Genomic DNA, 23,260 nt, shown 5'->3' on the forward strand with positions numbered 1-23,260 from the left:
TACACACTTGATACTTTCCTGTTTGTGTAAATATATAAATTATGCCACTGTTAGTCCTGGTTTAGCCCGTTTTTGTCAAGGATGGCAAACTTTGAGTGCTGAATCATTGTTGTCGTTACAAGGTTTAGACAAGTATAGCTGGAAAAGGGCAAAATACAAACGCATGTTGTATCATTACTTTAAATAAGCAATAATGATTGGATTTTGCCATTAATTGCCAAACATGTCATGATATTCCTTTGGTTAGTCTGCCTTTCCCGACTCTAAACCTGTACAATAGGATCCTCTATAAACTTTGTCATGTTCATCGTGTCTACTCGTGTTACAGCATTACTTTTTGGGTTCATTTTGTCAGACACTAGGGTTGGAATCTTTTACCCTTTCCACATTAGAAAAAAGGAACATCAAACAGAATGTGAAAAAGAAACAAGGGCACGACTCACATGAACAAAAAAAGAAAAGGCAGAACAGGAGAATTTAAAATTGGCTATCTCGGACCACTGCAAAAGAAACAACCACATCATGGACTGGGACGAGGCTCGGGGTTGGATCTGAAACCAACAAATTCAAGCGCTGGATAAAAGAAGCTATAGAAATCAGGAAACGGAGCACAGACACCATCAACCATGACGAGGGAGCGTTCCTCCTGTCCCACACCTGGGACACCCGCCTCCAATGATTGAACCCAAAAATGCTAGGATCCTCTATATATCAGGTCTAGGAGATTCTAAGGTAAAAGATGAAACGAGCTGATACTGCAGTACATCCAGCTGCTGCTCGAGTCCTGACCATATTAGTCCAGTGCTCCGATCTCTGCACTGGCTTCCTTTCGCTCAGAGAATAGAATTCAAAACAAGTGTGTACAAGTCTTTTCATGGTTTTGCACCAAAGTACATCTCTGACATGTTAGAGCTGTATGAACCATCTCAGGCCCTGAGAACTTCAGGGAGGGGCCTCCTGGTGGTTCCCAGAGTCAATTATAAACACGGTGAGTTCAGTTTCATGCAGCTAAAATGTAGAACAGTCTTCACGAGGATGTGAGACAGGCTTCAACTCTGACAATGTTCAATTCCAGGCTGAGAACACAAAGTATTTTATCTGCACTCTTCTTTTTACTGTAATTCCTTATAATTTAAGGCAACTTATCGATCTCACGATGGAATCTCAGTGGGACTTCTCTGATTAATGAAAATGTTCAGAGAAACTGTCCTACTCGCCCTCATTTTCCTCGCCGCCTCAAGCCCTGTTCGACTCTGGAGCTGAGCAGAGCTTTCTCGACACAAATCTGGTCTGGCAAGCTGGCACTGAACCCCGAGGTAACAACAGTAAATTCAAAGGGTTCCTTGGAGGACATTTAAAATAACAGGTTCTTTAAAATGAATAAATCAAAACGGATGATGAACATTGTGGTTTCACCTCAACCACCATCACTGTCAATCTGCTCGTTCACCCCCTTTCACCCCGTCCTGTCCAATAAAGCCTTCGGGCCAAAAAGAAAGATGGTTTGACTGTTAATAGACTTGACATTCATTCTATGTGACATTATTGAGCAGACGCAGATGACTTGTTGGAGCTTGTGATTTATTGTACAGTTAGTATATTCTTAAACAAAAACTAAAGCATTCACTCAGCACTGTGGAAAACGTAACACAACAAAAACACACTTTTGACTTCTCGGCGAGTTTTCATGGTTTTCTGCCCCGTGACGCAAACTTAAAACAACACAACATGCAGCAGGCGTGAATCAAAGACCAAACATTATTATCGTGACCTCTCCCTCCCACATGAGGCACTTCAGACTTCACGAGCGCTCCGAGTGGTACAAGTGCCGGTAAAAACAACATGCACAATTGCACATTCATCCGGTCTCCAAGGTCTATCGTCGCAAAAAAAATATTGAAACGTTTCTTCTTTTAGGGCACAATAATTTTAGTAAAAAATAAAAACAACAACAAAAAAAGGCCACTAGTTTTTTTTTTTTTTGCTTATGTTATTTGCATATACTGAAATACATGGCCAGATTTTATGGATCGTTTTGTAACATTGTGGACTTGAATCTTGATAAATACTACTAGAAGCTGAAATAGCAAATCAGTTACAGACAAAATACTGTCCTCTCCTGCACAGATTGAAAAGGCTACAATAAATTACTAAATACAACATTAAAAATAATAAAAACAAAAGCAGAATTGGTGGTTAAGTAAAAGACAAAAGTGGTTGGTTGACGCTCGGCAAAACAGCATTTTTCATCGAAGTGTGTTGCCCCAAGTGGTTCATTGTAAAGTAATTGATAAACTTTGACCCAATTTTGTAACGAGGTGGAAAGGAATAAGCTACTCAAAGCAGCAATGTTTAAATCAAGAGCCCCCTCTGCTGGACACAAGGCTGTATTGCAAATCAAATAACAGTATTTGATCCTAAAATGCTCAGTAACAGCTAACCAAGCCTCTACAGGGCAGGTTGTATTGCAACTTAAACAAAAATCAGTTCTTGGGTCTCTCTTTTTTTAATACCATTAATTATTTCTTACAATTTAGGGGAAAAGAGGGATAAGAAACCGAGCTATTGCAAGAAATAAACTTGTGTTTACCTCTGGCAAATAATGTATTGCAACTCAGACCCAACATAAATGTAAAAATGGGGTCTCTTTAAAACACTGTAGTATTTAATAAGAAATTAAGACTTGAACACAACTCAAAATCTCATCTGTCTCCCTCTAGTGGACCACGGGTGAACTGCAACTCACTCAAAATCAAAATGAGTTGTTGAGTCATGTTGGTCTCTTTTTAACACAGGACTTAAATGGGGAAGTTGAGAGGTGCAAAAGCAACTTAAAACACTGCTAAATTGTCATGTGTGTCTCCCTCTAGTGGACGTGAGGCCACATTGCAACTCAGAACAAAGTCCAGAAAGGCAGTCCTTTTTAAAAAACACAAAACCGGTCCATTTGTTCACAAGGAGAGCCTCTGTTCAATGGGAAGACTGTCCAGCAGACACTTGAGCTGCTCCTCGCCCAGTTTGATTTTGTCCTCGAGTTTGCGCTGCTCGATGATCAGCGCAGACTTCATTTTGACAAAGTGCTCGTAGTCCGTGAGCGTCTCCTCCTGAAGGTAGTTGGACAAAATGTCGAAGACCACGCGCTCCCTCCGGTCCAGGTTTTCTTTGAGCTCCTTGGCGTCTTCGTGCTGCCGGATCAGCAACTTCCTCTTTTCAATCAAGGTGCGCTGGAGATAAAAAGTAATAAAAGTGTCAGTGAATGGAGATTAATAAGCATGTTTTGCATATAACTGCAAATTGTTCTTAACATTACTATATGTTTATTATTGAATTAAACGTATAGTAAAATGACCAACACTAAGGCTGCACAATATTTTGAAAATGTATTATCGCATTATCCAATATCCACATCACACGAAGCCACAATACTCTGTTTTTGTACCCTGTGTATAAAACTAAAACCAAGTCTGTAATACAAGAATAAGAGAGACATAAAAGAGAGACGTGGGAAATGGGAGACTGACCAATTAATGTTCAATGATGGATAGTTCTAGTCAGATAAAACCCTGTTTTTAAAAAGATTGGACTTCACTTAATAAATCAACACTAAAATGATGTCAGTATTATATATAACTTTGGACTGGAAATCAATTTACCCCCCAATGTCTCACAAACAACTAGAACATGTTTAGTTAAAGTTTAATTAGTTTAGTTTAGTTTATTTATTTGTCTGAGCAGTAATCGTTCTGCTCAGAAGGAGTGGCTCGAAGCAAAAGCTTATGAGTGCCCACCCCCGAATCATTACAATAAAAAATGTTCATATCACAAGAGTACACGTTACATATTACATAGTACATAGTACAAGGAACCTACGAAAACAACACATACACATACCCACAACATACCCGATTATGATTTATCTTTATCCTAAAGAAAAAACTTAGTACAATCATACTTTGTTTTGCCTCATTGGCAAAAAAGAACCTGTTACATTTCAGAGTGGAGTATTCTAACAGACTAAAATGACAAGGCATTTAATCAAATGTTCATAAAATTAACATTAACAGAAGCAAAGCACAACTATGAAGCACAGCTAATAATAATATTTAGTTTAGTTTATTTTTACTAAGTCATATTTTAGAACCTCTTTTTCAGGGGTGTCATGGCCCCAGAGAGGATCCTATTGTACATATTTTTCCAGGCTGCCCAAATTATCATTGCTGCTACTGTATAATTGAATTAAACATATGAGTGTGTAATGTTGTGGAACCTATTACTCAAAAATGTAATAAAAATTTATTCAAATGAGGATTATGTGCCACCAAAGTGAAACTGTGAACTTGGATTTCGGAGCCACGACGATGTTGCTAAACAAAGCAGCGCACAGGCGTCTAGACAACGCATTCATTAGAGAAATTTTAAAACCGGATAATACTGGGTTAAATAAAATACTTTTTGTGAAGTGTCTAGCAATAGAAAAATGACATCCATCGATCAGGTCAAGTTTTTTGTGCCAAGTGGATAAAAAAAAAAAGATTTTCCACTGAATCTTTATTTTGGGGTTTGCTATATTTTAGTGATTTTTATCTGAAATACGATTGTGTGTACCAAAATATATGCACAAATGCAAATTATATAACCCAAGACTCCCCATAAATGTGGGTAATATAAAGACAATACCCCTCTGCAAAATTTGTCCGAGGGGTAAAAAAGATTTGAGAAAAAACAATGTGATCCCAAATCAGCTCACAAAAGTTAGAGACCACATTTGTTGTAAACTAGTGTAATAAATGTCACTGACCCTCTCCTCAGGGGTAGCATCCTCCTCCAGGCTGTTGAGGGCATTCTCCACTCGGGCCAGGCGTCCAGACAGCGACAGGAGCAGAGACACCACTTTGTCCAAGTCTCCCACGAACATCCGGAACTTATCGAGCTCATTGGGCTTACAGACCAGCTGCACCTGAGCCTCCACCTCATCCCCCAGAGCGTTATTGTCCAGGACGTCCTCCTGAAGACTCTCCCGCGCCTCTCGCAAAACCTGCAGCTTCTTAGTCAGGCTGTCGATCAGCTCTTGCTGCAAAATATGAAATTGCCATGTTAGACACAGGTGGTACATACTGAGCACAATCTACAAACATTCATGTAGTTAAGTAAGTAAGTATAAAGAGGAAATTCAATGTGTCCAAATATTACTATTAAGAAGTATAAGTTTGGAGACTTCTGCTCTTTAAGGGTCCCGTCAGGTAGAAGAAATAAAGACAGCAGTTCATAGTTGACTCTAAACTTGCAGATGTGCTGCACCTTTTTGTTGGCCAGGTCCATGTCCAGCTCCTCCTCTGAGTCCGCCTCTTCCTCCGGCATGTCCTTCATCTTGATGAGCAGCTCGGCTTTAGGGGCAGACGTGCTGTAGTAGGTGGCACTGGTCACCATGGTAACGGCACCCATGTTCTCCTCCTTCTCCCTGTAACGACACAGTGAGGGCATTAATAATAACTCATTTGAATCGACATTTAAATAAGAAACACTAAGATTTACCTTTACATTAGTTATTAAAGAGTCATTTTATACTCACTACTGCCATCTCAGGTCTTACGCGTAACTGCAGCTTCTATATTAAGCTCGTGGATGAACAACTTTTTGAGTGACAGTGCAGGATGTTAGAGGCAGTTGTGGTGAATAGGTCTGGGCTCATTCTACACATTAGGACATGGCTGGAACATGTAGGGGCAGGAAATACTAGTTTAATATAGTTTTAACATTTTTAAACTCCATAGAGTCCCTTTAAGTAGGTCTTTTCAAATTAACCTCTGTACACAAGTATGGACAGTGGACACTAAAGACATTTATAACACAAAACTTCAAAACAGAGAGAGACTGATACACATTTGCCAGGCATTTTTGTAAACAAGTGGGTTTTGGTCATGGGATAACGACATAGGACGACGTTTTGTTTAGGCTGAGTAGGTACAATTACCTGAAGCTTTGGAGTAAATACGTTTTAGAAAGTCTATAACATTTGCTCCAGAAGAAGTGAATGTGCTTACGCTGTGGTGAAAAAGGTGGTTGTTTGTAGTAGCTTTGTATACTTTAATTAGGGTAAAAATAGGTCCAAATGAGCCCTAGATATTTGCCTCAAGCATCCGATAATCACATTAGCAGCTCTGGGTTTTTGCTACAGTCATAAGGGGGATAAAAACGGATCGGTCAACATCTCAATAAAACTCTTAACATTCTGCAAAAGTATAAATAATAATAATTTTGCAATGCCAAGCTTATCTGATAAAGTGTGATGTGGGATGAATATAAAAAAGCTGTATTTTTCTCTCCAACAAAGAGCATGCCAGAAAATGACTGACCTGTTGTCCTGAGGTCTGGGTGCGGGCTGCTTGACCGGGCCCTTGCGCCTCTGGTGGGCCCCCTCAATGAGCTGCCCCCCCTGTGGGAAGATCCCCTCCATCAGGTCCATGGTTGTCCTCATGCGGCTCTGGTCCAGGATCTCGGCCAGGGACTTGTCTTTTCCCATGATGTCCCGCGCCAGCTCCGCCCTCTTCTGCTCCTCCGATGAACTGTCAGCCGGTTTGTTATTGTTATTCCCCAGTTCGTCCGCGTTCATATTGTGGTCTCTGACGGTGCTGATGTAAGCGTCCTTCTGCGGCTGGTTTTGGGGTCTGACGTCTTGCTCTTTCTGCCTCGTGAAAGCGCAGAAAACAGAGTCCTGCCCCCCGGCGCTGAGACTGCTGAGCGTGGCCACGGTCTGGGCCTCGGGCGGTGTGGGGTCGGGGTGCCTCAGGAAGGGACAGTTCTCCTTCTCTGCGGCTCCCTCCGAGTGGACGATCCGAATGGGAACCTTCTTCACCGCGGGATTCTGGGTCTCCACCACAGGCTCGAATCTAAAATAAGGAAAAAACAAGAAAGAACGACCATTATTGCAACACTTCAGAACTAAAATGTATTCAGTTCAGCTGCTGCAACAATGTGGAACTAGGAAAACTGTGTTCATGAGGTAGTGAGTGCCGTTAAAGTACCTCAAGTGAGTGATTCCCAGCACTCAATCAGTCATGGAGCATTAGGTGAATTGGTCAATAATTTGCGCAGTGGTCTGACTCTCCCATCAACAATACAAAACCTTGGTGAAAAATCAGCGGTAATCAAAGCAAAAGCCATATGAGTATATATGGCTTTTGAGTAGTCCAGTGCTCCGGTCTCTGCACTGGCTTCCTGTCACTCAGAGAATAGACTTCAAAACAGCTCTGCTTGTTACAAGTATTTTCATGGTTTAGCAACAAAGTACATCTCTGACATGTTACAGCCGTATGAACCATCTCGGGCCCTGAGAACTTCAGGGAGGGGTGTCCTGGTGGTTCCCAGAGTCAGTAATAAACACGGTGAGGCTGCGTTTCAGTTTCATGCTGCTAAAAACTGGAACAGTCTTCACGAGGATGTGAGACAGGCCTCAACTCTGACAATGTTCAAATCCAGGCTGAAAACAGTTCTTTTTACCGATGCAGATGACTGAAAGTATTTTATCTGCACTCTTGCTTTTTACTGTAATTGATTAATTTTATGTTGATGTTTTTATTGATTCTATTTGCTTTCTTGTATTTATGCAACTGTGAAGCACTTTGAATTTCCTTGTGTATGAATTGTGCTCTACAAATAAACTTGCCTTGCCTTGCCTACATGACATTTTTTTGGGCCAGGCATCGTATATGAACATGACACTTACACAACATAATTATGAAACCAGCAAACATAAGTAAAATACACTAAAAACCCTCACAACTCCAACCCTCAGATTTTGAGGATAACCACAATAAAGGAGCTTCCTTTCCCAACTCACACTTAAGTCTTCAATGGAGCTTGAGAGCAAAGACAAGGGTCACTGCAATACTAGTAGCCAGCCTGAAGTTCCATTTAAAATATGTTTCATTGTCTTTTAAATGCAGAGCTGCCAAAAAAAATCTGAAAATCACAAGCATCCACTACATCTTCTTTGAATACCGACTTTCAAAACGTTGTTTCAGACCCACTCATTTCACTGCCAGACTTGAAGCTGCCAAGTGTAAAGCTGAAACCATAACTTGCCTATTTTTGCATCTCGCGGCGCTGGCATTCAAAACATCAATTTACTCCATCATTGCAACTGGCAGCTCTCCTTTTCCACAGCGCGCCTCAGACCTCTTACTCGTGCTAGCTTGTGGTCTCGGACTGTACAGTCACAAGCTAGCACAGATGATGTCAATTAGTCCTGAATCAACAAACTTGGAGATGGGACAAACTGTGCGCGTGCGGCTTCCCAAGAAATCGCTTTTTTTGCCTCTAAATTGCTGCGATGCAAACTGAATTTAGAGGCAGTCGACGGCACTCACATGGGTCTCAATACGCTCCTTTGTACAACGCAAAACCGCGATTTTAAAGCACAAACGAGCCAAAATGTTGCGATGTTTTTACCTGTTTGAGTTGGCGTCTTCGTTCAGGGACACGGGAGGCTTGTCGCTGAGCCTCTGAGGAGAAAACTGCGGAGAAGGCGGCCGCTGCGCCTCCATACTGTTCAGCCCTATCTCCATGTGGGACGATGTTATGACCGGCTGCTGCTCTGCCCCTTGTCCTTTGTCCACGGGTTCCTCGCCCCGCTCCGGCTCTGTTTTGGGGCAGTGGGCGGGTTGCGAGGCGGGGCTAGGGTGACCGGGAGCGACCACGTCTTGGCATGTGGGTGGCCTGCCTGCTGCGAGTCCGAACTCCGGCCCTTCTTCGTCTTCTTCGGGGTCTAGGGAGATGGCTGTAGGTTTGTGGCTGGATACGGCGGGACCTCCTCTGCTAGACGCTGTCCCGGGACGCGTGGGCGGGGCCGCGTAGTGCTCCGCGGGCTGCTCCCTCAGTCTCTCAGCCAACCTAAAAGGAGAGACAAAGCTTTTAATTACACCCCGAGACATCGCAGCGTATTATTTCATTGAGCTCAAGATGACAGTCTGTGATGCCGCTGCGGTTATTATGGGTCGACGTGACATGGCACTCTTCTCCTGTGTGAAGGATTCTGTGCGAGGGTTCTGTTGGCAGGGCAGACTCGCATACTTCAGATCCCACAAGTCGACGCAGAGGAATAAATAATCCTGGTGCAGAGCTGAAGCGGAGGCCACATCACTTTTTCCTCCGGCTTTTTTTCAGGTTTAACTCTTTGGAGATGGATGCTAAAGCATGCAACGGCAATTCTTTACTTTTATAGGACGATTCATTTCAGTCTGTTTTTAATCCACTGCATAAAACACCGACCAATGTAATTACTGACCGTTACAAAAATATACGGCACTCGTTTTCTAAGATATAAATGTAAACGTGCTCACAGTGTGCTGAGCATGATTATAGATTCATTTCTTGGATTTTCATTTAAAGCAGTGCTAAGTAACTCTTCCCCCTAGAGGCCATAAGCGCAACTGCAGGTGTCGTAGCAAGTTACGATTTTTTAACTTATTAATTGTCTTGGAGAGTAAATACTACGCTGACAGGAAAGACAAAGGGACAAAGAGGGTTACTGTGCATCCAATTACACGATGGAAATATTTTTTTTCACACAAACTTGGCTGTAAATACTGTTTAAAGTGACGTTAGCCCGCAGTTAGCTTTGCCCGTTAGCATGTTAGCTTCTTCTTCATGATTCTATTAGTGTGTATTGCTTTGTCCGGTCCGGTGGCAGTCAAGTTGCAAATATGGTTTTCTGGCCAGAGACACCAGGGGGAGATGAAAGACCCCCAAATCATCCCATAAACACTTGTATTACCCCCACAGGGACTACGGAAAGGATTTATTAAGGTAAACACATTACTTAGTACTGCTTTAAAGCAAAACTAAGCAACTCATGCCCCTAGAGGTCAAAAGCGCCACTGCAGGTGTCCTAGCATGTTACTCATTAATTGTCCATGAGAGTAAATACTAAGTTGACGGAAAAGACAGAGATAATTTTTGTCACTCAAACTTGGCTGTAAATACTGCTAAAGTGGCGCTAGCATGCAGTTGGCTTAGCTAGTTAGCCTGTTAGCTTCTTCTTCGTGATTCCATTTGTGTGTATTGTGCCTCCGGGTCGGAGCAGGGAAGTTGCAAGTGTGGATTTCTGGCCGGAGACACCAGGGGGAGATGAAAGACCCCCAATCATCCCATATACACTTGTATTACCCCCAGAGGAACTATGAAAAGGATTTATTAAGGTAAACAACTACTAAGTACTGCTTTAAGAGTAAATATGTTTTTATGCAGGAGGAATTGAATTTGTTTGCAATATTACTCTACATGATTTTTGAATCCATCCTTAAAAAAAGGCAAATGAAAAAACGTTGCTGTACGTATTATGTTTTCCAGGGTAGTATCATAAATTAAAAAAAAAAAAAAAATGAAGAAAAAAAAAAAATATATACTAATCATGGGAAAATATGACTAAATGTCTGCATTTTTGTTGAGAATGACATCAGAGCAGCTGAAGCAAAACGCTGCTGATGCAAATGGGGACTTTAATAAACACAGACATTCCTCACAGCAGTGTCTTCAACAATGTCCACACTAACAAGCTATTTCTGAAGAGGAGCATCTCAGCGATAGAGTAACGTTGGAAAATTGCAGCTTGAATATTAATTTCTCCTGTATGCCCACTTTTCCTGTTAACAATGATCCTGCATCCTCAATTCATCTGAACTAGATTTTGAGAAAAGAGGTTTTGTGACCACACAGGAAAGCCATGTAATTCCTGCGAACACTGTTCTCCCTCAGCAGCACTAAGATCCGCTCACATGTTAATACAACACTTAGGCGCATGTTAATTCTTAGATGAGTCTTTAGTCTCCAAACGCCATAATTAAAACTGGAGCGACTGCATGTCCTGACAGGCTTCAGTGTAAACGTGGATAACCCAGTCTCTAAAGTGTCAGAACTGGCTTAAAGACGGGTGAGAAAGGTGAAACGTGATGCCAGAGATATCAGGGCAAGATACAGGAGGAAGACAAGTCTGGGCACTATGATATTAAACCTGTCATAGTACATTTTAGTAAGAAACCCATCTGCCTCTGCCGGGCTTCTTTACACTTGATAAAGTAGGAGTCAAATAGTGCTGAGATTTGTGATTATGAAGGGTGATGTTTTTAGATGCTCGCACAATGACATAAAAAAATGTCCCAATAATACCACTCTTACAGCAAATCGGTGCCAGCCCTGAGCCAGTGCGACTTTCAGAACCAGGTTGCCATCATTTCTGAACTTGAATGCATTTTTTTGAGCGAAAACAGCAAACAACAGATCCTGAGGCTGGTCCAGATCTAGCATCAGTTTGATCAAAAAAGATGTTATGAGAACAACATAAAAAAAGACAACTTGGAGAAGCACACTCTACACAATTCTACACACAGATCTGGTGAGACCTATAACAATAGAAGAGCATAGAATAATAGTTTAAACACAAACCTCAGCACCTTTAAAATTACTAGTAAGTTTTTCTCAGAGTCATCATCAATGTGACATCATCATCAAGCACTGCATCTCAAATTGTTACGTGAAAACCAACTAAATAACAACACAACTCACCAGTAAGCGTGCCTGACTGCGGTCATGTCCTCAGCTCTGCAGTAAGTACGGACTAACGGGGTAACAATGTGCTATAGGCTGCTGTGTGTCAGTATGTGAAGTGACTGCTGGTCCTGTGACGGCAGCCACCTGTTGACGTATCGATATCACTGGAGCTGGGTGGAGCCAGGCCGGTCCCCCTCGACTTAATGACAGTATCCTTCCCAGCTGCTGTTGTGATGCTAATGTCCGTCATATGGGACGGCCAGAACAATAGAGGTTACTCAGCGCCAGACACCCAACACCCATCATGGTGTTTCACCTTCGGGAGTTTAGCCTCCTGAAGAACTGGTTATGAAGTGTGAAGTCATCTGGGTTAGTAGTACTACAGGAATGAGTGATGACACACTGGACATTGTAATAGAGAGGAAAAATGTGATATTGTTTTTTTTTTTTTACCCTTCTTTAAAGTAACAATAGAGTATGTGTATGTTACAGGTCAAAATGGGACAGATCTTTGTTGAACATTATTAGGGCTAGTTTTAATGTTTCTCATATTTACTCACAATTACACAGAAAAAGTAGCCTGGCTAACACCAGACTAAAATCACAAGTGATATTTAGTCTAGGGACCATCAATTCATTTTCTCGTAGGTGAGGTGTGGTTTACGATCGTCGTTTATTGGGCGCTACGAATGTCTATCATGCGTCTGCACGTAGCCACAGCCAATCGTATCATCGTATCCGATGACGTACCCGCGGTAAACTGAAGAAATGATTCGAGTGCACACTGCAGTCTGGCGTCAACCAGGTTACAGAAAAAGGGTCACGCGCTTTGAATAAGCTTCTGCAATGTCAAAAGATCCAGTGTTGCGTTCATTTCTCACCAAGATCTTATATTGATGATGGGAGAGTGTGACCACTCCGCAAAGCCTTCTCCAGCACATCCCAAAGACTCGCGATGAGATTAAGATCTGGACTCTGTGGCAGCCAATCCATGTGTGATTATGTGTCGTTATTATGCTCTTTCACAATGTGAGCCCGATGAATCCTGGCACTGTCATCTCATGCCATCAGGGAAGAAGAAATCCATTGATAGAATAACCTGGTCATTTAGGATGTTCAGGTCGTCAGCTGATCACATTTTTTGGGCACATAGTGTTGCTGAACCTGGACTTGATCAACTCTCCCCAGACCAGAACAGTTAAATCCAGGGGAAACTCTTTTGTTGGGCAGTCAGTGTGAAATAACCTGTAAAATTATTATAAAAGGCAAAAACACTATCCCAGGGTTGCAAGTGATGAAAAAACATGGCCGTCGCCATAGAAACAGAAATAAAAAAATAGAAGACCATGTCAAAAACATTCACAATTTAAAGGATGTAGATTTCAAACTTTTCAAACAAATTGTGTTTTAATGCAAAGGACTATGCAGTAAATTGCCTTTCAGTCGACTTTAAGACAGAAATGGCACAAAATGTCGGTGAACCACTGTGGGAAAACCCCACAAATATAGCGGTGAGCAGTAAAAAGAGTCAAATCTTAGCTACTGCAGAACATGTTAAGCTTCTTCTGTAATATATACATCGGACGTGTTGAAATTGCCCTGACAGTAGATTTTCGCAGTGTTCTGCAGTCTAAGCACGCAGCGGTTTGACAGAGCGACTGTGGGATGATCAATCTTGTGAAATCATCAAGTCTTTCTCACACACTCACTGCTCTGCCCACTAAACAAACAGTAACCACGGATACAGGCCCGATACACGCCGACTGCACACTGAATAATGCAAAACCTCATCCATCATATGCATATTGTTTTGAACTATGATTTTTAAGAATTTCTATTTCTTATATTTGTTCTTGTGACAATGACAAGGACTATTTCACATTCTTTCCTTCCTTCCTGCCTACACCCCATATGCCATCTATGTTTTTTTTTTTTTTTTTAAAGTAACTCAATTTTTCACATTTTCCGGTGTCATAAATTCCGGAGAGCATAAATGACTCTCTGCTGCACATCCACTTTTGCACACGCTACTTGTTTTGCACATGAACAAACGCTTGGTTAATGACCCTCTTGCCATTGCTTTATCAATAGCCTACTGTACACATAACTATTTAAAGAATGCTGCATCATTTCTGCTATTACTCCCAAGAGCAGATCGCACTGACGATAAGACCCTGAGGCCCAACAGCTCCACAGTTGTGAAGAAACTTCCTCTTTAAGCCAGATGCCTCGCCTACAGCAGCGGCCCCCACAGAGCGCAGCCAAAGCCCTGGTATGCTCAGTCACAAGATAAAGCCCTTATTGTTGATACGCAACCACTACACTGCATAAGGAAATACATGATGTATTTTACCATAAAATCTATAAAGGACTACTCATCCTGTTAACTGTGATAAACTTTGGTGTTACTCATGGTTCCTCTCTATGGGGAAAATACGTACACTTTGCATTTTATTTTAAGCTGGATGCCCTTCCTTAAACTCACTATTAATTCAGAGAGGGTACTGACACCGTGTGGCTGGATTAATACTTACAATAACAGCAATGACAACTAGATCTATATAGTCTGTTGCCAGTTTCCATATGCACTGGTCAAAAAAATGTCCAATCATGCAAAATGTCGTATAGGTTTTGGAAAACAAGTATTGTGTCTAACTATTTTTCTGCATGTGCTATTTATGAGGGCTGATGATGTGACTAAGAACTTTGGGAGTGGTTTCTCAAACCTACCATCTCATCAAATATTTGGACAATAAAGTTTCTTGATCTTGAAGCACCACCGGGCCTAGATCAAGATCAAATTACAACTAAACTGGGTCTAATCCAGATCTACATATGACAAAATGATGTCTTGTGAATGTAGAGCATGTCTAAATCAGAAAAATACTCAAGTTAAGTGCATTAATGAAGCATAAATTAAATTATCTCGGATATACAACCAATCCAAAATCCAAAAGTGTAGATGACCCCATGTATGACTTGTAAAATTATTATAAAGGCAAAAACACGTGATGAAAAAACATGACCGTCGCCATAGAAACAGATAAATAAAAAAAAAATTAGAAAACTATTGCAAACATTCGCAATTTGAAGGATATAGATTTCAATTTTTTCAAACAAACTGTACTTGTGTTTTAATATAAAGGGACTAAGCAGTAAATTGTCTTTATTAAGTGCATTAATAAAGCATAAATTAAATGATCTCGGATTTACAACCAATAGATTCAAAAGTGTAGATGACCCCGTGTACGACAACTGAACCGGGATTTTTTTCTTCATTAGCCTTTTGTTTTGTTAAGTTTAAACAACAATCTCCTTTTCCTTTAGAAATCCCCTCTTGCAGTCACTTGTTACAGAAAAGTCATACTTCTAAAAGGTGAAGATTTGCATTTCTATTTAGCAAAAGCTTAAGACCACATACATGTCCTGACAGAACCCTCTCCATTTATCCAAGCTTAGGACTGGCAAAATCACTCTAGTTTGTTGTTAGCCCTATGGCAGGTACAGCACAGCAACTCAGTAAACTGTGACCCCAAAACCACACATTCGCAGATCTGAAGAACGACCCTTAAGTCAGAGCCTGCAGTAGGAATGACACTCACCCTGTGGCCGCGCTGAGCTGTTCAGCAGGTTTACTCTCCTCCGTCTGGGAATATTCGCTCTCAGACTTTCTTACAGGAGCAGGAAACTTCTATAAACAGAAAAGTAAAACAAACACATGCGGTCACACTTAAGTCAACAAGCGCCATCGAGCTTCCACCTGTACAAGTGCTACTCTCTGGATTTCGGTGAATTAGATCCAACAAAGACCGGGATTTTAACGCTAAAGACCATTTCCGCAGGTGGATGCCCCTTCCCTCAGCGCAGTGTGTGCCATTAAGAGCAAACATGGATTAATATTTGACTTGGCTCCTTTACTGGGTTTTGTATTTGAGAAAAAACAATAATCTACTCGTAACATATTGTAAAATGATTCATGTATAAAAGACGTCATTAAGACTCAAGTTAAGTAATACCTATCATGGATTGTAATTGATGACATACAAGGAGCTGTGGTCGGTCACATGCCAATCCAGTAGAGTAATAAAGGCATTCACTCCCACTGACCAGCTCATCAGAGTCAATCTGCAGCTACATAATCACACAATCCAGCATTGCTTGTGCATGGTTGATAACAAGAACTGAAGCTCCAACAAGGACTGGACCTTTCTTTGAGTTTTTCCTTTCTTCATAAGAGGGACGCCCTGGGTACATTTCCATCTGCTGCTGACTGCTTATTTAGACGTTACTTTTGTTTGGACATTATATTTGCCTGGGCACCACATGTTTGGTGTAGCCCAGTGAGGCAGCTCCTGTTGTGATATTGGGCTATACAAAACAACTTGGTTTGAATCTATTCACAGTGCAACAGTATTAGCCCATAGAAAACAAATATATAGTTCACTTGACTCAATGCCTTTGACAATGTATGTTGACTTAATTTGGAAATTGCGGTCAGTCTAACTCCAATAGGACTTAACATTAGCGTGATGATAACTTACTCCTTGCCATTCATTCTCTTTCAATTAATATCACGGTGAATAATATGAATGTAGGATCAAGTTGCTTAAATCTCATTTGTATGAGAGTTTGAGGATTTTGTGAAGATATCCCATTACAAATTTCTATTTTCTATCTATATTCAACATTTAATTAAGTATTGCTATCTTTGCTTTATTGAAATCAAAGGTGCATTTTAACATGTCCAGAAGCAGAAGCATTTCAGAGAATACTGAAATATGAAATGCTAGGACAAGAAGACATTCATTTCAGAACATGTTTGCAGAGGTCTAAACTAAGTAGTAGTGTTAGCATGTTTTACAAACAAATAAGATCTCATACTAACTTACTAACTTTAATCATAGCCATTTCAATTAGATTGTGATTCATTTGGCAGCTCTCATTGTGCACAACAAATAGAGCTGGATACTGTTAAGGCCCATTCATACTTCACAAGACGCAAGAACTTCTTGTCCTTGCATCATGTGAAGCATGAATGATAAAACGATGCCAGCATGGCAATGTTAAAGAATCGAAAGCAAATAAATGTTTTTCTATTTTTTACACATTTTTTCTCATTTTTGCCCACATTTTTTCTCATTTCCCCATTTTTTCCACCCTAATTTTTTCTCATTGTTTATTACTAAGATTTTTCCTATTTCCCCAATTAATTCCTCCCCAATTTTTCCTGATTTTTGCCACAATTTCTCCCAATTTCCCCCAATTTCCCCCCATTTTTCCACATACTTCTTGACATTGGAGATGAACCCGATATTGTAAATCTGCAGATCTTCCACACATCATTGTTCTGTTTTCTAGTCCTAAATGACATGTATCTTAGTGCAGGTGTCGTAAAAAATTGCAAAAAAAACGGTATCGAAAAAAAAAATTAATGGTACCCGGCCCTCAAAACAACACACATTTTTAGTACATTTAGTACATTAGAGAAAAGCAGTAATTATGCCTCACCGGTACAAAGACGTCCGCAGAGGGGGAAGACCTGGACCTCTCGTGGAAGCAGGTGCTGTTCTTGTTCCTCTCCTCCGTCCCGTGATCCAAAATATTATCCGCCGATCGGTACCGTCCCGACGCCTTTTGCTCTCCCGCTGGTTTCTTGTTGACGCTCCACCTCTCCTCGTACTCCGCGAACGTCCCCAGCCTCTGATGCTCCGGGGCGGGCGGAGCGTTTGCCGAGTCTCCCTGGATATCCTCGGGGCATCCGCGAGGAACAGGAGTTGTGTCTACACCGGCTGCGTAAGACTGTGGCCTGACCTCTGTGCGATTCTGTGCCGAACTTTCCACAAAAGCTGCCGCGCCGCTTTCTCTGTCTGATGAAGTGGTCGCGGTTTGATCTTCCCTCATCCCGACGTGGTGAATTTGATCAGGTTCGGAGAATGATTTCACTTTCCTCTCTGTTGAGAATCTTCTGCGACCCCCGATACGAGTGACCTGAACGCTGCCCGGACCCGATTTACTCCTAACGGACTCTGAAACGGGAGGCAAGGAAAGGTTGATTTCTTTGCGAGAGACGGACGTAAAATTCGGGGGAAGCTCGGAAATGGGATGCTCTATCAAAACCGGCTCTAGGTCTCTCCTCCTGAAAGATGTGGCCTTGAGCACTCGCGCCTGCATTTCCTTCAGGTTGTCCTTGTACGCGTTAGAAGTCGGTGTCGCGTTTTCCGAAGATTTCCAAACATCCTGGTCGCCTTCGATCTCCGCTTCGTTAGCAGGGAGGGTGGCCGCGCTTTTGCTTTTCTGCAGTTTAGCCCGTCTCATCTGGATCTCGTTCCGCAAAGTGGTAGCGAACCGGTCGTTGCGTTGCATGTTTTTGCCGTCGCTCGACTCATCTAAGTTTGTGCTCGCGTCCAGTGACAAGGAGTGGAGAATGGGCGTAGTTTTGGGACATATTTTGCTATTTACTTGTGGCTTCATGTCTTGGTGTGCAGGCACGGGTTGAGCGGGCATTGACCTTCGCTGTTCAGACGTCCTGTTCGAAGGATAGCTCATGTACAGAGTCTCTAAATTCGACGGTTGGTTACCCCTTTCCTCCATTGCTTTTGCTTGCGTCGCGTGCTGTGGCGGAGGCAGACTGTACCTCACTTTAGTGACCGTTTGTGGACTCAGAGACATGCGCTCGCTAGACGTTGAAATTCTCCTGTCCTCTGCCACGAACGGCTGCTGGACACCGGGATGCAAAGGCGGGTTTGTTGTGACGCAGTAGTAGCGATTTGAGCCTTCGTTGTTTTGTTCAGTGGTTGAAGAAGAGGTGCTTAGGTTTCTTCTGTGATTTTGACTGTGTGTCGAACCATTACTAGGCATTTCCTGGGCGCTGCTGTATGGCTTGGCAGCAGATGAAGTCCAAGGTTGTGGATAGAAAGTGCTTTTGTCGCTATGGTGCCCCTGTTGACTGTTACTGGAGTGCTGTTTGTGGCCGTGGACATTTTGATTCAAATTGTCAAAGTCATTTTTCGGGGAAAGATTGTAGCTACGCCTGTGCTCCACCGCCATCTTGCCGTGGGGCTCTGGCGGTGCTTCGAAGTGTCCCGTGTGGAGTCCCCTTTCGTGTTGCTTCGTGGCGGCGAAACTGTCACTGCGAGTGGGTGGGGCGGGCGGAGGCGGGGAGGGAGAGGAGGTCTTTTTGCTCTTCTCCGGGACGTGCCACACGGGGCCATAGCTGCCGGACCTGCTCGAAGTGGAGATCCGAGAGCCAGCTTGGTCCTCACTGTGTTGACCCTCACATCCTGGCATTTGGAAGTAAGTCACCCTATCGTCTTGTCTCGCCCCTTCAATTTGATTATTTCTACTATTAAGGTGCTTGCTGCCCGTGTCCCATTGGCTGACTTTGTACAGGACGTTTTCCGTCGAGGCAGCGTTGCTTTTGGACAGAGTGTAGTCCGGTGTGCCTGAACTGGTGGAGAAAGAGCTGTAGGCAGAGTCCCTCTTCCCTCCACCTCCACCTCCTCCTCCTCCTCCTCCCAGGTGCTCCATGCTGTTGTTGGATTTGGCAGAGGTGAGCGGGCCAGCGGGGTAAGGGTGCGGGACATGCTCTAGGCTGTCCATGCTGCCCAGGGAGCTGAACTGGTCCGACACCCGACGCAGGTTGGTCTGCTCCCAACTGAGGTCCGCTGATGATGAGCTGGAGGAGGGAACCACACACAGTCGTTAAAGAACGGCGGGGCTATAACTTACATAGATATTCAGATTATAACAACAGCAGTCATCACACAGATTCAGAGAGGTGCTTAGAGTTTAGGGCTGCACAATTTTGTGAAAACAAAATGAATAACACTAATAATGGAAGAGCAACTTGCACTTCAGAACACAGTTACAGACAGGGTTTATGCAAGTAGCAGCAATTCAAATGTAATGTAAGCCCAAGTGCTATATTTGAAATGCTATAAACACAAACAAGCTGTCAATATTTAATGCTTTAAAGGGGCTAGATGCAAGTTTGACATTTTATACTCACTACTGCCACCTCAGGTCTTATGCATAACTGCAGCTTCTATATTAGGCTCGTGCATGACGGCACTTCGGACCCGAATTAACACCTTTTTGAGTGCAGGATTTTAGAGGCAGTTGTGGTGAACAGGTTTGAGCTCATTCTACACAATAGGACATGGCGGCTGCTGCATGTAGGGGGAGGAAAATACATAATTTTAACACTTTTAAACTCTGTATAGTCCCTTTAAGATTTGCAAACGTTACACAAAACAGAAGAATGAGGGGAAATGTTTTAACCTCTTATCCCCCACCTCAACCAAGTGCATTTTCTCCAGTTCCGCATAACCCAAATCTAAAAGTTTCTTGACTTGAGCTTACAGCCTATAGGCCAGGATAATGCCTCATTTGAAAGCTAAAAAAAAAAAGATCTTAAACAGATTTTTTTCCTTGTATTGTCGCAACCTTTTTTAGCGTTTTTGTTGCTTCTTCATCACATTTTTGTCACTTTGTCGTCACTTTTCTGTTGCTCTTTTGTTGCATATTCGTCGCTTTTTTGTCACTTTGTTCATCATGTTTTGGTCGCTCTTTTGCTGCGTTTTCATCCTCGTTCACGTCTCTTTTTTTTTGCTACTTTCACACTTTTCTCAAGAAGCTTTTAGATTTGGGTAATGCCAAACTGTAGAAAATATAGTTAGATAAGGCGGGGGTTAAGAGGTTAAAGATAAAATTGGACAGGAAACATCTGACCTAAAAAATGTGCACAATTTCAGCCCAAACTGCAGATGAATGTGTTATAGAATGAATGCGTTAAATTTCTTTTTAAATTTTTTTTTATTGCTTATGCATAAAAAAAATAGTCAATATCCTTATTTTCCAAAGAAATTCAGATTTGAAATGTAATGTTTTAATGACATTTCAGGGCTTAATTTTGGCATAATGAATATGAATGTCCTGCGCAAGAGGTCTAAACTAGAAGGTCAGCAGGTTTTACAAAACCAAATGAAGACCGTATTTTGTTTTACTGAAGTATTTGCAGCCGTTCTGATGTGCCAATTGCAACCATCCAAATTACAATTCTGATTCAGTTGCAATAAGTTGTACAGCCCAACTGATGTCAATGAATCAATTCCATTTGGAGCCAGTTCTAAAGCTTCTGACTGACTGAAATACTGAACCGATGAAGACGAACAGAATTAATGAGCACACCTTCAAATATGTGGAAAAGCGCCAAAAATACCACAGTTATTCATCTGTACGGTTGCCACATTCCCACAGTGAGACGCGATGCAAACTCTCTGCCTGTGGACTTACCTTGCATCATATCTGGTGTGCCAGACTTGTGCGGGCGGGGACTGGGGTTTGGCTGGCTCCGATTGGTTTTCGTTGAACTTGGTGGAGTGCCAGGAGTGAGGCCTGCTTATGGGTTCATTCCGTCTGCAGAAGAAAAAAAAAAAAAGGCAAAAAAGACAGAGCGGGATTAGAGACTAGGCTGTATGGAAAACGCTATGTGCTTCCTCATATATCTACGTAGCAAAAAATGTACTTTAAAAGAAACTGCATGCATGAAGATTTCCAGTGGTTTAGAATTATGCGACCACGGGACTTATTTCTGCAGGAGAGCAACTTTTCACTGCGTTGAACCTACCCTTTAAAACGGTTCTTTCTGGGAGGCGTGGGATAGAAATGCAAAGACAACTTCATTAATTGCAATTTGTGCTTCATGGAAAATGTAAAGAATGCGACAGATAGGCAATGCATGCGCTACAAATGGGGTGGGCAGCTAATCACAAAGCACTCCTCCAAAAAAATATGAAAGCAGGTGATAAACCACATGAGCAGAGGGAAGAATGCTAGGTTAGGCATGGTAACAATGACAGTATGGTGTCTAAGGAGGAGATGGGATGACACATTGTGTTGCTACAGAGCCATACCTCATTGAACTTCGCAAAATCTTCGTAAGAAAGCTCCTCGCCACATGCACGTCATTCTCAGAGGGCATTTTCTGAGCTACTATATCCACCATTTTCATCCTCCTGGGCAGCAGGGGAGGAACACAACACACTAAGAACTTTGGCACAGCAAACTCACTCACAGATGATAAAAATAAGTAAGCCATGTTCTTTTTAAGTGGTAAAATATTACAATAGATTACTGAACTTCAAACTGGATCACAGTGTCTACCATGTATTCACAAGTGGAGTGACAACCCCCTCTTGTGGCCACACCGTGCTCTACTTTTATGGATATTGGGGTTAAAAATCTTGACCGACATCACTCAGACGACAAAGCGGGCATCGTTTTGGTCATCGCTCATGAGCTCATGATTGGAACAGGGGCAGAGCGGAGGTGCAGACCTGTGCCATATGGTCCCAGAGGAGAGGACAAAGCCGGCATGGGGCAGGGGGCTTAGAGAATAGGGAATCTCTTACACAATCAGATCAGGCTGCGCGCACCCCTCGCCCCTGCTGTCGTCTGCCCCCCTGCCCTGTCCCGTGTCCGCCATGACGCTCTGAGCTGGCACTAACTCGTGCACAAAAGACACTGTTTAACCTTTAACTTGATACAGACACAGGGAATGGATTTGCTAATTACTGAGGTATAGTTGATTCAGTGACGATATTTTCAAAATCTTGAGATGTATGGACCTCTTTACATGGAATTGGTACATGTTCATTAAATAAGATCAAGCGCTACAGCCATCATGGATTTGTATATGTTATTTTTGAATTGGGCCACTTACAATTTGCCAATAAAACAAATTTTGCCAACAGTATTTTAGAATTTTAAAGAATGAATGGACTAAAGAAAACCCTACTGCAGAAGATATAGAATAATCTCTCCATATTTCTCCAGATCAACTATTTAAACTTTACTAAGTGCTAAACTTACACAAAACTCACACATGAAAAAAAACAACAGTCCAACAAACTAAAACATTCCAACGTGCAAAAAGCCTCTTTGGACTGGGACGGGTCTACAAAGCTGAGGTCAGGAGGTCCTGCCCCGTCAGTCACCTCTGGCCTGCAATGATCTGGCCACAAGAGGTGAAAACAACCAGCTCCTGACCACTGCTTTTTACTTTAACTAAGAACCTGATGAGACATTTTGTCACTAAATGTGCGACCACCGCCTTCGCGGTATATCCCACATGATATTTCTCCTTAGGGGCGGTGACTCACCTAACTGTAATTGTAACATTAAATAAAACTAGCGGTGTAAGCCTGTTGCTTCTATCATATCCTTTAACAGTTCTTTATACCAATAGCGTATAGTTTTATATGTTTGTGATTATTTTACACGGAAAAAGGATAATCTGTTGTGCCTATTCATTATGTTGCAGAAAATAAAATATAGCTACATTATCATACATTACACCTTTTGATCTGTTGTTTACTTCTTATTTAGTCCTTATCTAATTTATTTCCCAAGTATTGGCTGTGGAAAACTGATGATTTTCGGGGCTTATTCTTGCGTAGAAAAAGTAACATCAACATGCAAAATCTGCAGTCAACATATGACATCATCATGCACCTTCGGTCCGGTGTCTAGACATTAAATCTTACAGTCAAATGAAGTAATGGTTATTATTTAATTGATTTAAGCTTAACAAAACCGGACATTTCCTCAAAATGACTGTGGATTAGTCTATAGGCTTATTTAGTGGACAAAGGGAAGCCTTGAGTTTTGAGTTGTGCCCAGTGAGCCCATGTTTCTGGGGCACTCCGAGCTAGCC

General features: G+C 42.1%; 1 protein-coding gene across 3 annotated transcripts in view; it reads right to left on the bottom strand.

Annotated features, from left to right (window-relative positions):
• Positions 1-1,572: 1,572 nt before the first annotated feature.
• The window catches only part of shroom2a (shroom family member 2a), a 41,878-nt gene continuing 20,190 nt past the window's right edge, over positions 1,573-23,260 (bottom strand). For 2 of the 3 annotated variants that reach the window (XM_079574846.1, XM_079574848.1), the window contains 9 exons: positions 21,459-21,560; positions 20,839-20,961; positions 17,053-19,219; positions 15,147-15,235; positions 8,449-8,889; positions 6,354-6,887; positions 5,299-5,458; positions 4,799-5,071; positions 1,573-3,224 (listed from right to left, as the gene is read on the bottom strand). In XM_079574846.1, the coding sequence (XP_079430972.1) occupies positions 2,952-3,224; positions 4,799-5,071; positions 5,299-5,458; positions 6,354-6,887; positions 8,449-8,889; positions 15,147-15,235; positions 17,053-19,219; positions 20,839-20,961; positions 21,459-21,560 (4,162 nt within the window). In that variant the 3' untranslated portion in view covers positions 1,573-2,951. The remainder of the gene's footprint in view (positions 3,225-4,798; positions 5,072-5,298; positions 5,459-6,353; positions 6,888-8,448; positions 8,890-15,146; positions 15,236-17,052; positions 19,220-20,838; positions 20,962-21,458; positions 21,561-23,260) is intronic. The other variant, XM_079574847.1, reaches the window with a different exon arrangement.

The sequence above is a fragment of the Gobius niger genome (assembly GCF_951799975.1).
Source record: "Gobius niger genome assembly, chromosome: 17".
Lineage (NCBI taxonomy): Eukaryota > Metazoa > Chordata > Actinopteri > Gobiiformes > Gobiidae > Gobius > Gobius niger.